The following is a 17,319-nucleotide window of genomic DNA, read 5'->3' as shown; positions in this document are numbered from 1 at the left end:
GCAGGGCCCTGTCTTTTATGTCACCATCATGTGGAGCATGAGTGGAAGAGGTCGGAAATTTATGGTGCTCATTTTTACACAGTAGATAACTCAGAGAATAAACCATTTGCACCAACGTTCTCCTCCCTTTAATTTACACCAGCAGGGAAAGTGTCTCACCTAGGCCAGATATAGACAGAGGGATGGGTGGGCGGGTCTGTGTCTTAATGTGATTAGAGCCCCCGTCTTTTCCTTATTTCTTTTTTTTTACCTTCATTTATCTAACTTTAATCCCCTCTGTTTCAATACTCATCCTAACTCAGCCCAAAGTGCTGCCCTTAAATTGTTTGTTTTATCTGACAAATGGTTCAAAAGTGAAAATAAATTCAGTTTACAAAGATATAAAACAGAAAAAAAAGCAGCAAATCCTCAATTTGAGAACCTGGAACCAGAGAATATTTAACATTTTTGCATAATAATGATAATAAATTACTTTCTGTCAACTATCAATTAATCGACAAATAATTTCAGCACCTGTCTATTAACAAAGGAATATGGAATTCTGTGTGACTCATAAAAATACATGTTTTTAGCCCAGAACCATAAACAGCTGAGTAGATCTTTATGTGTGATATGACTGGTTGTGGTGGTGAGGTCATATCTGAGAGTAGAGAGTTAATTAATGTTTATGAGGCGGCCATTACTGTGCGATGTTAAAGCTTCATTCATGACTTTACCACGATGACAAAGACGTGCTACTGCTAACATTTATGAATGAATGTGTTGAGCTCTGTTCTCTGCAGTGGCTCCGTCCTGTTTGAACTTTGGTTATGAAAGCTGTGACCGGGTTGTTGTGGTTGGTTTTGATGATCTGTTAATGTGCAGAGAATTAGCGGGATGCTCTTCCTGGAAACTGGCTGCGGTATGACTACACAATGTCTCTCTCTCTCACACACACACACAAACACACACACACACACACACACACACACACACACACACACATACACACACACATCAAACTGCAGGGAGCTGAAAATGGCATGAGTGTAGGTTTCTCTACTCTGCATATTGTTTTAGTGGTAAAAAGCTTGTAGGGTTCCAACTGATTCAGCATTGATAAATCTGTCGATATCTTTTTGAATAAGAGCAGAAAATTGTGAAAAATATTCCTAACAAGCTCCTAAACCCCAAGTATATATATTCAAATTGCCTTTTTATTTTTTATTACTACACATATTCAGTTAAAAAGGATATAAAACAAACAAATCCTGACATTTCAGAAGCTGGAACCAGCAAACGTTTAACATTTTTGCCAAAGTCATTGTAAATTAAATTCTGAATATTTTTATATTGGAAATATAGTAAATCCTCCATTCTGTGTGTGCATTTTAGAGGGTTAGTTCATCCAGTTAATAAAAACACATTTTTTCTCTCCAGTATCTAATCATGCATATGATTCCATTGTTATGCACTGAGTTTTACAGATATCCAGATTTGAAACTTTACTCTCCAGAGATGACGTTCCTGTTACTAAGTATCACCCATAAACCACTGTAAACAGATTCCATGTAGGGACTATTTCTTGGGTAGAAAGTAGTTCCAACTGTCTCTGTGGCTACATGCCATTAGTGGTAAGTGCAAAAATATGTCATCTTTACAATTTGGATGAACTGATCCTATAAGTTGTTATTTGTTTGGTTAATAATTAAAGCATTCTGTGTGTTTATGTTTTGCATGTGTGTGTGTTGATGATGGGGGAGGGGGGTGGGTTCATTTGTGTAATCCGGATTTGGTGAGACAGAGGGCCCTGGACAGTGGCCGGACTCAGCCTCTGGTGACTTATTACTATTCATTTAGCTGCTGCAGTAAATATTGATTCATCAAGGGATTTTCAATTTGAGCCCCGTGACATCTTGTGAAATATCACCAAGTGTGTAGAAGAGAGGAAAGAGATAGGGAGGGAGGGGGACAGGTCGGGTCCCCAGGGATAGTGGATCACCCCCCCCTGCCCGCCTCACCCACTCATCCGCTCCTTTCTCATGCTTATCTATCTGTTTAACTCCAAAGACCCTCCACTTTTATCAGTTTGCAGCTATTGAGTGGAGCATGAGCTCATGTTCTCTGCTCTTAACTACTGAGTGCTGCTCTTCATCTTTGGCCTATCAGACCCACCGGACCCTGTCCTCATATGTCCTCAGCTCTTATCTCTGTATCTGGTCATAGCTGAACCTCTTACTCAAGAGCCAACCTCGACCCACCCTCGCACTGTGGTCCAGAGGATGTATAGATTTGACATGGCGACATAACACAGATATATGCAGTGAAGACACCATTTTGATTTTTAGATGGGGCTGGATAATCCCACTACAAAGTTTTTTGCATGTTTTTTACAAGATCCTTTCTTTCATTGAACACAGACAACCGGAGGTCTCAAATGTCAAACACAAGAATCCATGCAAGTGTAGAGAAAGGACCAAGAAGAGGTGTTTTACACAGCGATATTATGATGGATTACAGTTTATTCTGCACCAGAGTTCAATTGAAAACTTTCTCAGCAGCTCAAACTAATTGTACTGAACCGGAAAATGTTAAAAAGTTCATTTTTACCGAACCAAACAGGTGTGAAAGAATCCTTGATGGTACAAAAAAGGTAAATCAAGATAGAAATCCCGCTGCTGTATAAAGATGGTCACAGACAGTTCAAGATACGTACAATTTACATGCTTCTCTTATTCTTTCATTCTTTCATTCATTCATTCAGTCAGCTTTTATTTATGGTGTTTCATTGAGGGAGCAAGATCAATTCATATGGATGTAGGACAATAAAAGCAGAGTTATTACTCATTGCAGTTTTAGTAAAACCTTTCATAAAACACAATTTGCATATTATAAGTATTTTACAGAGAAAAAAAATAGTCTAGCAAACATAAAGATAAAAGGCAAATGCAACCAAAATCATAACGCACAGGAAGGAGAGAAATCATTTTTAGAAGAAAACCTGAAATGGTGAGAAGCATTTTTTCTATCCTGCAGAAATTATATAAGATGCTTTTATGTGTTTTTTTTCTCCTTAATATTCACAATAGTTTGTTTCCCTAAAAAACTAATTATTGTACAGTTTTGCATCATACTAACCAACCAGTCTAACTAAACCCTTCTAACCTGCTTGTTGTAGACACTGTTCCTGTTCCCAGGCCCACAGGAAGTGAGGTTCTCTCTACCCAGCATACTACTCCCTCCACCTGGTATTAGCCATAGTGAGCGTCATGGTGGTGGTGGGTGATTTAGTGCTGGGCAGCAGTTTGAGGGCGGAGGAACCGGCTGCAGTATTTCAGCCCCCGCCACCAGAAAATAGATATAATCTCAACATTAACTCCATTAATAGTAGCAGGAGTTGAATTAAGAAAGCCGTAAAGCACGCACACTGCAGGATAAATTACAGTCCACGCCTCCCTTCATCTCTCTCACACACACACTCCCCATTTTTCTCTTCCCTGTCCCCTCTTTAATTTTTTGTAGCCATGTCATGTTTGTTCCGTTGCTTTCTTTCATTTTCTATTGCTCTTTTAATGAAAACTTTGTGCCACATCTACATACGACTGTTTATTGTCTCCTCGTGCACTTGCCTCTGACTTTGTCTGATTTATTTCTGCCATAAACTTAAAGCCCCCAACATGGCAAGACAACCCCAACTCCAAATAAGTGTACTATTTTTGAGTGTATACATCTACACACACACATACACACACTCACACACACTGGGTCCAGGCGCTCATCTCCTTTAGTGCTTCAGTATCGATCAGTTCAGGATGTAAGAGACTGGGCAATAAAGTGAAGCAGCGCTCCCTCTTCTTCACTTCTCTCCTCCTTTTCCCGCATTCACTCCCCCATTCATCCCCTTTTATTCCCCAATTCATTCATTTACTCATTACCCATCACATTAGTCATCTCCCCGTCTCTTACAGTCGCTTGTTATGAGGCTGTTGTGGTGCTGTTCACGCTCTATTCTGCACTGATCCTCTCTGACTTGCCTTAAAAGAGGATTTTGTTCATTATTCGGCTCCTCTTAAGTTATAGGATCATGATGCGTAATGACGCTGCTTTGGTTTCCTTTAAGTGCCTGAAGAAGAGCAGCAGTCCTCACTGTTGGAATTAGCCAGATGACTGTTTTTTGCTGTGCTCTGTTTCAAGGGTAACTGTTTCCCAATATGAGCTCACTAATGCTTGGGTTGCAGACAAATAGACGAGGGCAGCATTATTCTGAGCAGTCGCGCGACCCTCCAAATTCTTCCCTGTCACTAAAACAAAAGTCGGATCATTCATCAACAGCGCGGGTAATGCTGAATCGCGCTCTCCTCTATCCGTGCATCGCATGGTCAGAGAAGTCCACGTGCACACACCTGCATGCATGCACACACACAAACACACACACAACCACGAACACATACACTTACAGAGTAGTCTCAAGGGACTTTCTTTATGCCCTTGCCCCCCTCCTCTATTTCTTTCTTTTTCCCTCCATATGTTTTCCTGTCTTTTTTGTGGACTTTCACTTCTTTCACTCTGACCTCCAGTCATTGTCTTCCTGTTTTATAACACACAGTGTACATACTGTATTTCACAGCTGTAATAATTAGTGGATTAATTGAGTAACAGAAATTTAATCGACAAACAACAAATTCAATTCATTTTTTGTCATTCATGAAGCAAAACATATCTAATGTGAGGATTTACTGTTGCAGTCTGTTTTTAAATCTCTGTAATTTGAATATAAATGTTGTTACACAGTTAGTTAGTCAAGTTAAGACATTTAAAGATGTAACCTTGGGCTTTGGCTGCTATACAGTTCATCAAACCTCTAGTCAAGAGTAGGTAATGTTTTTTTGTAATATTACTTTTATTCGTGCTGCTAAAAAATAAAGAACTTAAGGAAATATAGAAATCATTTAGATTGACACATGTTTTGATGCTGTGTAGGCAATGAGGTTAAAGTGCTGACATCCAGCTGTTATTTGAAGACAATATTAACGTCTATACTGAGTGAAGACTGCAGCCCTGTCGTGACCCTGCTGCACAAAAACTGGTGGACCTTGCGTATAAAAACGGCAAAACTGTCTGTCCAATATGGATGTTAAGATTATATCAACAGTTTGAAGCTCACAGTTATTGTTTTGTTTCAAATCCCATTTTCTCTGGAATATAGAGCCAAAACAACAGAAAATGTTTACAGACTTCACTGTACAGCTCTTAAGAAAAATATCTGTTTCACTTTCTGACCGGCTTGTCTCTAACTTTGTCGTTCAGCTGTAGTGAGCAAATGATAGACAGACTGAGATTGAACCATAAAGTAAATGTACCTTAAAACCAAAACAAGAAACTAAAAGTTAGTGATAATTTCATAAGGGTTTGTCACTAATTGTTAATAAAGTAAATATTGATTAGTGGAGCTTTAAATAGTTTGGAAATTTGGATAAAGACTGTGTAGAAATGTCAGTCAGGCCTTGTGGATGCAAAACAGACAACAATAGAAAAGGCTTCCCCCTGAAACAACTTAACTGTCCAGCAGTGGAGGATTTGTGCATCAGACAGGCCTGAAGGCTCTCTGATAACAGATATTCCTCCGGAGGTCAAGGACACCACGGGAAACAGGCTAAGGAGAGTCTGGAGGCAGAGATAAAAACTCTGCCCTTCTCTGATGTTGTAGTTTTTCTGCTCTCTACTGTTTGTTCCTGTTCCTCCTTCCTCCTCTCCTCCTCTCTCATTACAGGCAGATTACCTTATTGTGTAGGTAACTGCTCCCACAGCGGCTGTTTTCACTAATGGTGTTAGACCTGAGGCTAAAACTCATTCCCACGGCTGTGTGTCTCACATTGGTGTGGTGATTAAAATGTGTGTATGCAAGCAAAACCTTAAAGTCTAAGAACTTTATACAGTGTAAACTGCAGTTTAGTCTGGATTGCGGAGTTTAGCTAAAAATAGTTTTATTAATGCTTTTTCCAGACCGCAGCAGACCAGTTTGATGCTGTGTTGTGGTGTTATTTCTTACCCCATGAGGTGTCTAATAACCTAAAGCATACAGCGTGGAACATGTGAACATGCACAGGTTTGGTTTGGAGATTATTTTGTTTAATTCTTGTGTAGATTTTCGGCGTAACGCTAACATGTTAGTGGTCATTTGTTGCACAACACATTTAGATTTTAGAAGTGTAAACATTGGCTAATCTGTGAGTCTTTGCGACCTAAGGTAACCTATTCCACTGACACTCCTCATGTTTACGTGTATCTTTGCAGAAGCAGAATTCTTGCATTACTTGAATCTGGATGGTGACCTTTGCCATCTCCCTCTCTCTCTCTCTCCATGCTTTCTGTCCTTCTCGATCAAAAGGCCAAACAGCAACATAAAAACTGTGATAACATAATTTCTTGGCAAAAGTGATGAATTTGCACTTTTATGGGTTAAACATGGAAATGTACCTCAGATTGAAATTAGTGTATAAGCAGGACAATCACTCTGTGATTTGGACCCAAAAACACAGACCCAGTGTGAAAATGCTAACAAACTGGGTGTCACACCCCCTTTCACCCCCCTGACTACAGCCCTGTGTCAGGGTTAACTACCGTCTGTGTTAACTGTTCATGTCATATCCCCATTAACCTCCATTGTGGCTCCCCAGGCCGCCCGGTCCTTGTTTAAGCCTCCCTGGGTGGCAGTCAGCGCTCCAACATTAGCCTCCATTACAGCTCCCCTGGCTGCTGTTGCCCTGTGTAGGGCAGCCACTGATCAGTGAAACTGAGTGTCTGTGCCTCTGAGTTATGGCACGCAGTCAGGTAGATGGTGCACGTGAACGCAGCTGATGGCTGATATTTGCTCCTTCTTTTTCTTATTTGCAGCAGTGCAGCAGCTCAGCGCGGGCCGCAGCGTGTTAAGCGTCCATGTCAGTTGTTTTGCGCGTGGCGTGCGTTTGGGGTAACCCTCTCTTCTCTCTGTAATGGGAGGCATGAACTCTCGCTCTAAACCCATTTCCAGCCCATCTGAAATACGGCAGCAAATTACCTCCAGTGGCGCCCTGCACACCAGCCCCAATCCGCCCCAAATAGAAGTGACAGGACAGCGCAATTTATCGCCATAACCCCTGCCCCGCCCCACCACCACCCAACATCCCCGCACACATCGCAGGCTCACACATTCAGCCACCACGCACATACACAAGTCTACTGAGTGGCTCCTGAATGGTGAGCATGTGTCTGTAGAGGCCTGTGATTGTGTGCACTGTACGTACTGTAGCTGAAGTGTGTTGTGATACAGTGTGTGTGTGTGTGTGTGTGTGTGTGTGTGTGTGTGTGTGTGTGTGTGTGTGTGTGGTCTCTACGCTCCAGTGTAGGGGCCAACCTCGCTGCTCTGGCCCCCTGCCCTGCCTATTATCTCATTGATTTCCTCCTCTCCTCTTTTCAATTCTCTCCATTTCCACACTGCCGTCCTTTCCATTAGAGGAGCAATTTAACAGAGTGCTGTGACATGGGAGGGAGAGAGAGAGGGAGAAGGGGGAGGAGGGGAGAGTAGAGGATGGGAAACATAAAGTGAGGAGGGGAGATATAGAGGAAGAGCTGGAGGGAAGACGGGCAAAAGAGGGGTGGAACTGAGGGAGATACAGTAATATCATTCCAGCATGACTGAAAATTTCACACAGTTTGTAAACTGAGCTTAAGGGACAGTTACAGTCATTCCAAGGTGTAAGAAACTGCTCTGTATGAATATGACTTAATCAAACATCTTTAGAATTCATGTTCATCTCTTATTTCATCTCCTCCTCTGCCTCCTCCTTGTCCCTCGCAGGAGTTTCCTTCAGAACCGTCTTCGAGCTCCCCACGACAGACACCCGTCATCCACCCAGCACTGGAGGGGAGGAGGCATGTGCTGGATCGGTGGCTCCCTGTACCGGGTGTCAGCCAATAAGCTGTCCCGCACTGTGGCGTCCAACATGTCGATCAGCCGAACAGGTACACCGAACCTCGCCACAACAATCATCATCATCGTCAACAATAACAAAGCGTACAGATGATGTGGTGATTGTTTAGCATTTGAATCAAAAATGACAACTACAGGAGTTTGATCATTCACAGCTGAGGCGTGGCAATTTAAAAATCATTATTATTAATGGCTTATTTAACTTTAATTTATTTCTAATAAATAACGATGAAGAAAAAACATACTCAACATACCCTAAATCTGTTATTCAAACAGCTTGTTACACATCTTTAACATTGAGTCTGTATGTTTTGTCTTTCTTTTTTAACATCTTGGGAAAATTCATTCGACAAAACAAAACTTAACTGTCAAGTTTTAATGAATCTGTTGTTTCTGAGCTGGAGAAAAATGTGAAGAGCTGAGTTTTACTCGATAATACCGGAGCTGCTGAGTCACTGTCGAAATGCTTCATTCATTAAAGGAGGGTCCAGTCTTTTATCAACTGTTAAGAAGAGGTTGTATTTATATTTTTACCTCCCAGAGTTTACAGATGAATGTAACTGACTGAGTCTGAATGTACATATTTATTTTCTTCATTTATAGTGCACGTGTTGAAATCTGTCGTGGTTTTGAACTTGAATCAGCCAATATATGCGCATTAATTCAAATGAGATCAAAGGGGTGAAAGGTTATTGGGCAGAGCACTCAAGTACATCTCAAGTTTGTATATGCAAGACTAAAGCTGGGTATCATTTGAACAGCTTGAATCTAACCAGTCATTTAATATTAGCATTTGATACTTAATGGTTTTTGATAGTTTGTGCTCAGGCACATTTCAGTCAGTGCTAAAAAGGTACTCAGGTTCAATACCCTGCCCTATTCACGACATGCCTTGCGAGTACAGGGCAGTAAATCTGTGTGCAGCCGGAGGTGATACAAGGGTGTTAATTCATGTTTGTGGCTGCAGCTCTGTCCACATGCTCTCTAATGGACTTAGTAGAGCTGGCTGGATTTGCCATCTGAAATAATAAAGTTGTCATCTGTCAGAGCAGCGAGGGGGAGGGTCTGGAGAACTGGACGGTGCAGATTAAAGCCTGGATCTGCTCCTCTACCTCCTTCCTCCACACTTCTCTCTTATACCCACTCTGCAGCAACTACACCTGCAGGAGAAATTGAAGAGCTCCACTCTGTTAAACTCGTGACCGGCATCCCAACACACGCATTCCTGCATCCTCCAGAAACAAGCCTCAGGTGTCCTCTCCGCAGGAGTTTTGATTTCATATCTTCCACTGCAGAGCTTCACATTTGTTCTTGGTCCGGAGCCACTGGCCTGAAATCCTGCTGCGCTTAAATCACACCACAGCGTGAAACGTCGAAACTCTTCCAAAATTAGAGGTCAACCGTCATCTGTAACGCCGACCTCCTCACCTCCCTGTCTTCTTCTTCACTCCTATTCATGGCCTCCAACAACTCTACACACATACACACGCACACACACAGACACACACACCTTTCCCTCCAGTGTTTGTGGAGTGCATTGGGTCCACAGTGTTTATGATGTTGTCAGACAGAGCTGCACGTCACCTTTGGCTTTGGCACCTACACGTCAAACCACCACAGTATAAATAACCAGTCACATATCAGGTTGTTATTGCATCTGCCTGCACAAATACACACTCAGACAGCTATAATAGTATTTTTTAATTTGATTTAGGAAAGATGTATGTAATATCACACCATTAGAAAATGTAAGATGAATACATTTAAAAAATGATGAATAAATCTGAAGAAAGACAGAAACCGACTTCCACTTCAGTGTGTTAGCACCATGCTATTAGCTTGTAATATAGTGGAAACATTTCACAGCATTAGTCCTCATGATATTGTATCATTTCGTCATTGAAAACATGGGCAGAGTGTAAACTATTTACAAGTAAGAAACAAAAATGACCGTAGATTATATCATACTGTAAATGTTCAACTGTGCTCAATATGCTTCCTTTCATACTTCATACATCTCCTCTGCAAACGTGTGTGCATCCACAGATATTGAAGTGGCTACCAGAGGCACTGGTTTAATTTTAATGATGATTATTTAGGTTAATGAAAAAATAAACCAAAACGAAAAAATATGATAATTATTAGTGTCAATAAATATTCAGGGGAAAATAGAAAGAGACAAAAAATGATCTATACCATTTTTTTTTTCTCAATTTTAGGATTTTTAGTTCCTGATTGATCCTTTGTTATGTTTTTGGAGATGATTGAGCTGTTTGACTAGTTTGTCTCTTTCCTCCACTTTCAGCAAGGTCCTCCAGCCCCCACGTCTCACCCATGATTCCTGCTTGGAACCGACCCTCCAGCACTCGACACTTAGCCAGGTAGGCTTCTCACAACCTGTTTCATCTATTCTCAGCAGAAGCACTCTCGTGTCTACGTTTCTGCACACATATCCAACTTGTAAGCTTTTTAATTAGCCGCATTTATATGTGGGCCATCCTGCTGGCTCTCATCATACAACAGCCCCATCTTGAAATCAAATCCAGCCAAGACTGTTGCATTTGATCCTCCTCTCTCTCTCCCTCAATATTAACTGCCTTTCATCACTCTCTGCTGAGAGCTGCAAAGCCAAAAGTAATCTTAAAATTAAAATTAGCATATGGAGGATACCTATATACCCAAAGCCCCTCATAGGGCTGAGAGTAGAAACTCCTGGCTTAGTCTGTCCTGTTTAGCCACAACAGGCTGCTGATTATTGATTTGTGGAAAACCTGTGTGTGTTTGTCATGTTTGTCTGTGTTTTCTGAATCAAGTCGTGCAGTTCAGCGGAGCCTCGCCATAATCAGACACGCTCGCCAGAAGAAGCAGCAGAAGCAGTACTGCATGTACTACAACCGCTTCGGCAAGTGTAACCGCGGCAACAATTGTCCCTACATACATGACCCAGACAAGGTGGCCGTCTGCACAAGGTAACGTGAACACACAGTGTCATATTAAAGGGGGATCAGTTAATACTTAAATGCTTGATCCTCAGTAAAGAGAGAAAATCTTCCTCTCGCGCCAATTTACCCGTTGAACATCCGATAGCAGTGAAGTGGTGGTTAAGGCATCCAAGATAAGATAAGATGAGATTAAATAAGATATTCCGTTATTGCTCCAACACTGGGTGGGGAAATTTGCAGTGTCACAAAAGCAAAGTGGACAGTGCAAGAAAGAAAAACCTCAAAATGCCAGTTGTAAATATTTAGAAAGATAAATAATAGATAATAATATAATATATACAATAGGTATTTACAAAAGTTTACAAAATAGCAGCATGTGAGGTATATTGCACGGATGGTGTGTGTTACTTATTGCTCATTATTGCACATGGTGAGTCTGTCAGTTCCTGGTGTGTGTGATCTACTGAGTACAGTGTTTGTTGTACAGTCTGACGGCAGCAGGAAGGAAAGACTGCGGTGCAGCAGCCCGTTACTGTGAGTGGAGAGTGTTTGTGCCTGCAGAACTCCACCACCAGCTCCTTGGTTTTTCTAAGGTCCCAGATGTAAAAGTCCAGATACAAGCACTATCAAAGCTCGGATGGACATGAAACTCCCCTGTTTGAATAAGTACAGAAAGGGGCATCGCTATCATCCAGTCACAAAATCACATCCTGTTGCATGTGCCACTAACAGCAAACTGAGGCTAAAGATTACACTGATAAAACGTTCAGCAGTTAAAATCACTACACTTTCAGTTTCTGGGTCAGTTTTGGATTCATACACAAACCATGACAGTGTCAGTTCTAACTGCAAGAGCAAAGCAATGCTGCTTGATTTCTTCTCTATAGCAACTGCACCAGAGACGCATAAGTATTGTAGTATTTTAGAGCCTGTTGCCGCAGAAAACTGATGGAAAATACATCAATACACATCAAAAACTACATGTCAACACATTGTCCAGAAGATTCCTGTGTTTATGTGTTGATGAAATATGGAGGATTTCATTAGAATAAACTGCCAAACTGGAATTTGTTGTGTGGAAAAATTATTTTCAGAACCAGCAGCTCATCCCACTTCACCGCTTTATTAGCGTGTCTTCTTTCAGGCTTGTTGTTGTTATTTGTTGTTGTGCAGGTTTCTGCGAGGGACGTGTAAGCAGGCGGACGGGACCTGCCCATTCTCCCATAAGGTGGCGAAGGAGAAGGTAACAAACTTGCACGCTCACACACAGGCCCTAGATGTTGGACAACATAGTGTTTTATGGGTTTTCATTGCAAAGGCCAGGGTTGAGTACAGTGCGTACAATCATCGTGTATCGTGTTTGCCTTCTTGGCATGGGTCCTGTTTCCATGACACAGGAAGGAGTGAGAAAGACTTAACCTGATGGGACATTCAGGGAGAGGCTTATGGGTAAACAAGCAGCCTAAAGGTTCTGATGGATACACAGACCAGTGGGAAGACATTTGTTATGATTGATTTTTCTTCTTTTTTTTTTCTTCCCCCAAGTACGTGAGTTTAGCACAGGTCTGCTCTGGTTTGCACATACAGAAAAGTGAAGCACGATCTTCACCTCAGACCTGTGATCAGAGGTCTTATCCTGCTCATGAGCAACAGCAACTCAGTCACCTGAGGACTACATCTTATGGCTGAAATTAATAGCATAATATTTAGTCAATGCACGGAAAATTTGTCAACAACAAATTTGATAATCGATTAAATATTGAATATATGTTCAACATTTAATCACAATTTCCAGTTTTGATTGGCTGTTTTTCACAAATGACTATATGTTTAATCAGTTAATTAATACAAAAATATGTGTTAGTTGCAGCTCTGAAAATATTAATAAGATACATATATATGTACAGTACCAGTCAAAAGCTTGGACACACTTTCCCATTTAATTAATAACAATCTTTATTATCCACAGGTGTGGAAATTTGCCTTTGGCTTCACAGGCTGGTTAAAAAGCTGTAGCTCATAAACAAGAAACACTCTGGGTGGGAAGGTATTTAAAATGACATCTAAAATCATCTGAAGGTCAGTTCAATGAGCCATATTCCTGTTGTGACAAAACACGAACTTTACCAACTCATTTTGTTGGTTTCAGTTTTCTTCTAATCGTCAGTCCAACTTGATTTTTTTTTTTTTTTTTCAATGAATATTGTTGTCTCAGTGTGATTCTACCAAAGTTGTGATATCGAGTTATCACACTGGCCAAACTCAACTCCAGCAGTAAATCCAGTTTATTGAGTTACAGACATTATGAATCTCAGCCAGCAGCCCCGTTTATTTAACTGGTTGTAATTTAAACAGACACACATCAAACCTGAACCAACATGAGACAGTCAATGAAGTAAAACAAGACATAATGATATAAAGGTTAATCTGATCGTTTTTCTTCATACAGATTTGAGGTCATTCTCACTCCACTTCCTCTTAGACGTTTTTGGATTTCATTAAATAGATCATTTTGGCGTATTAGTGGAAATTTGTTTGTGTGTGTGTGTGTGCTTGTCTGTGTGTGCGTGTGTGCGTGTGTGTGTGTGTGTGTGTGTGTGTGTGTGTGTGTGTGTGTCTGTCTGTGTGTGTGTGGGTGTGTTCTCTTGCCCGTCTAAGGGAAAGTGTAGCCATTCAAAAAGGGAAAGCTGTTTTTTCCTTCTTTTTTCTTTTTTTACTTGAGACAAACAACCCTCCAACAGGTGCCTTGCCTCACCACACACACACACACACACACACACACACACACACACACACACACTCACATATACTCACACACACACACACACACACAATGCCCTGCACCTGTGTTGGTTGTCACGCTGCTGCCTGTAAGTGCTGAGAGCCCAGCTGTCTGTTTGTAATGCCACCTCTCCAACAGCCCCTCCACCCCCACCCCTAACCCCCAAACCTTTGGCCCCTCCCTCCACCGGATACACCACTCTTATTTCATGTGGACCCCTTAAACAGGACTGTACGGGGGTTTTGGAGAGAAGGGGGGCTGCAGGGTTATACACCCAGCAGACTTCCGAACCTGATCTGGGCTCTAGTGCGTACAGCGAGCCCGAATCTTGAATCCTACACTCCACCCTCCTGTTCCCCCACTACCACAAATACCTCGAAACCAGACACCCCTGAGCCTACCCCCCCCACCAGGTATCAACCTCCCCACACCCGGGAACCCCATCCCCGTCTTCCCCCTTCCAGCACTGGCCTGGTCTGTGCACACATCCAAAGCACATAAACACATCATGAGAGCTGGACAAGCTGCAGCCTGGATAAATATTTCTGTAGCAGTTAATTAGATAGAACTGATCTCATCCCAACGAGGTGGAGTCCCTCTCACACTCCGCCTCCCCCACCCCTCCCTACCCTGATCTATGCCCACTGAACCCCCTCTCAGAGGTATATTTAGACCGGCCTCCACCAGGCTCACCCCTGCACGCCAAACAGTAGATCTAGCTGCACACACACACACACACACACACACAACACACACACACACACACATGCTGTCAAGACACACATTCACTCTCACTCTGCCGCTGTCAACTGCAATTAAGGTCATTTAGCTGCTTAGTGTGACAGATCGCTTGGCACACGGGACACGTCTGATCTGTACATGACAGCAGTTTGGTTTTAGAACCGCACGTCTGTTTACAAACTCGTATAATCTCATGTAATCTCGTGCTCTCATCACGTCCGCTCTCTTCCTCTCTGTGGTGTTGTTGTCTTTATTTACATTTTTCTCTCTTTTTTTCACATGATTTCGACGGTGAACAGAGGAAAATAGATTTTAAAAAATTGTTTTAAAGGCGGAAAAAACAATAAACACAGTTTTTATCTTCTTTTCTAACACATAAATCACCAAAACCCTCTATTGTTATATGCTGAAGTGTCAACCAGGAGGCTTCTTTTTTTGCTATCACAAGCACATCTTTGACAAACACCTCAACTTATTGTCTAATATGTTTTCAGGAATAATGCCAAGAATCAAAAGTGCTTAATTTAGTCAGCGTCAGATTGATTCTCAAAGTCAATTCAATCTCTTTTTGGACATTTTGCCAATAATCTGGGAGTTTTGGACGGTCCTGGAATATCCCAGCAACAAGTCAGATGAGTCATTATATTTTGACACAACAAAACCAATGTCTCTTGTGTTAGTCTGTGTTCTGATTAAATGTTTTAGAATTTTTTACCTCGTCTGTGTCAGACACCATGAACCACCATTTTCTCTGGTTCAGATGTTTTACATATTTGTGTCTGACTCTCTCCAGATGCCGGTGTGCTCTTACTTCCTGAAGGGAATCTGTAACAACAGCGACTGTCCCTACAGTCACGTCTACGTGTCCCGCAAAGCTGAGGTGTGCGAAGACTTTGTGAAAGGCTACTGTCCCGAGGGAGAGAAGGTAAAAATACACAAACACACGAAAGACATCTGAGAGAGAGCTTCAAAGTATATTTGACAGTATCAGCTATTTCATATTCAGCCCATTACCAAGCCTCTATTTCTTTTGTTTATGAAATCAAATAACCTGAATGTGAACACCACACAAATTTTCAATTCCACCATCCATGCATCACCCCCATATCAACAGAGCAGAAGCAAATACACAACCAAGCCAACAAAACACACACAGAACAACAAAGATTTACAATGAGTATAAATGATAAAATTAAAGCAAAGCTGGAGAAGGTCAGATGTTTGACAAAGAAATTCCAGTTGTGTGCAATCACTGGCTATAACAAACACCTGTAACACACACCCAATGTGCTACAACATCTCAGACATCACAGTGCAGGATGAAGTGTAATATGAAGGATACAGTGAATTTGTGTCACTTGATTCTGTGATTCTGAAAAGTCGGTGTCTGCAGCCATGGCTCAGATCTCTTTTTAAATGTTTTCTTCAAGTGGCAGCGACTGCAGCGGATTGAGCTCCTGATATTGTTAAACCTAAAATATAAGTTTCTCCTTGTCCAGCTGCACAGCTAAAGATCATCAGAATGGACAAGAAGTAGAGAAATTACAGTATCCAGGATAAACCAGTTCAGGGAGGGAATCTAAAGGAAATAATGGTTTTGTGGAGTGTTGATCAGTGCTGACAGTGGAGAATAGAGCTGTGGTCTATTCTGTGACGGCACGTGTGGCAACGCCAACACAGGTGAGGTTTTTCAAACCTCTGTCAGACTGCAGAAGTGCATTTAACACTGGTCTTCTGAATAAACCTGCGTAAGAGGGAGTCACAGGGTAACCTCTGGTTGTCAGTATTCACAGACTCATGTCTGCAGCTGCAGATCTACAAGTTGCATGGCTAAAATACTGATTGCAAAAAACTTTTTCAATCAGTCAATCAATTACTTTAATTGTCCCCAATGGGGCAATTGAGTGTGCAGCGCTGGGATATATGCATATCTATATATATATATATGGGGTGTCTCTGCAGCACCACAATGCTTATGGTGCTAACAATGCACATCAATGTGACACATTTTACCTTTTATCAAAAAAAAAAAAAAGCATCTCTTGCAATTTGGATATTGCACTTTGCCATATTGCAATTGTGATTATATTTTGATTAGTTACATAGCCCTATATACAACATCCACAAGTTTCTCTTTAGACCTTTCTTGTTTGCTCACTGTTACTGTTTTGTGCTCGCTCATCATTCTGCACACTCCCTCTGTCTCTCTCTCTCTCTTCGGGGGGTCAGTTAAATGACATTCAAACATCAATATCTTTAGATGAAGTAAAGACACCTGTTCAGGGAAGTCAGGCCTTATCTGACTCATGTTTAAACCAGGTCAGACGAGGGTCGTGGACACTGATCAGCTGATGTTTGTTTACCCGTTCAGATCGACCACCAGCACAGATTTAATCTGCATCACTGTGTCAGTCTGAATAGAGTTGAAATAATAGATGTGAATCTTGTAATAAACTGTCAGCGACTTCATGTTTCTTTGATGTTACTACATTTTAATTTAGCGCTGCACTGACACTATTACCTGTTTGTCCTTTCAGCTGTTCTCTTCATTTGAACGTACAATTATGTTGTACGTCGTGTGTGTACAGCTCCACTGGAGTTAAACTGAGGCTTAGGTAAACAAGTAGTTTGGTAACCAATGCCCACCGCACACACACACATGTACACAGTGACACACAGGCAGGAACAGCTGCAGCGGGTGGCGGTCCATAATGGCATAACTGTAGTGTCTGAGTGACACATTGAGGGCCTGATGGGTAACAGAGAGCCACTTACACATGACACTCAAGCCCACCAGCCACCCCCCTCCCCCCTCCTCCACACACACACACGCTGTCCCAATGTCCACCTTAAACACACCCTCCAGTGCCCCCCCTCCTCTGTCTTTGCCTCCCTTTGTCGTCCCC

General features: G+C 41.8%; 1 protein-coding gene across 1 annotated transcript in view; it reads left to right on the top strand.

The window, feature by feature from the left end:
• zc3h3 (zinc finger CCCH-type containing 3) overlaps nt 1–17,319 on the top strand; it is a 59,949-nt gene that overhangs the window by 33,686 nt on the left and 8,944 nt on the right. Inside the window, exons 5-9 of the mRNA XM_023428982.2 lie at nt 7,817–7,980; nt 10,254–10,329; nt 10,762–10,917; nt 12,064–12,133; nt 15,207–15,338. Coding sequence (XP_023284750.1) covers nt 7,817–7,980; nt 10,254–10,329; nt 10,762–10,917; nt 12,064–12,133; nt 15,207–15,338 — 598 coding nt within the window. The remainder of the gene's footprint in view (nt 1–7,816; nt 7,981–10,253; nt 10,330–10,761; nt 10,918–12,063; nt 12,134–15,206; nt 15,339–17,319) is intronic.

The sequence above is a fragment of the Seriola lalandi genome, unplaced genomic scaffold, assembly GCF_002814215.2.
Source record: "Seriola lalandi dorsalis isolate HSWRI2012SDOR001 ecotype SW California unplaced genomic scaffold, Sedor1 jcf7180002054885, whole genome shotgun sequence".
In the NCBI taxonomy this organism is placed as follows: domain Eukaryota; kingdom Metazoa; phylum Chordata; class Actinopteri; order Carangiformes; family Carangidae; genus Seriola; species Seriola lalandi.
The sequence above is the reverse complement of the archived record's forward strand: the minus strand, read 5'-3'. Positions and strand labels throughout refer to the sequence as shown.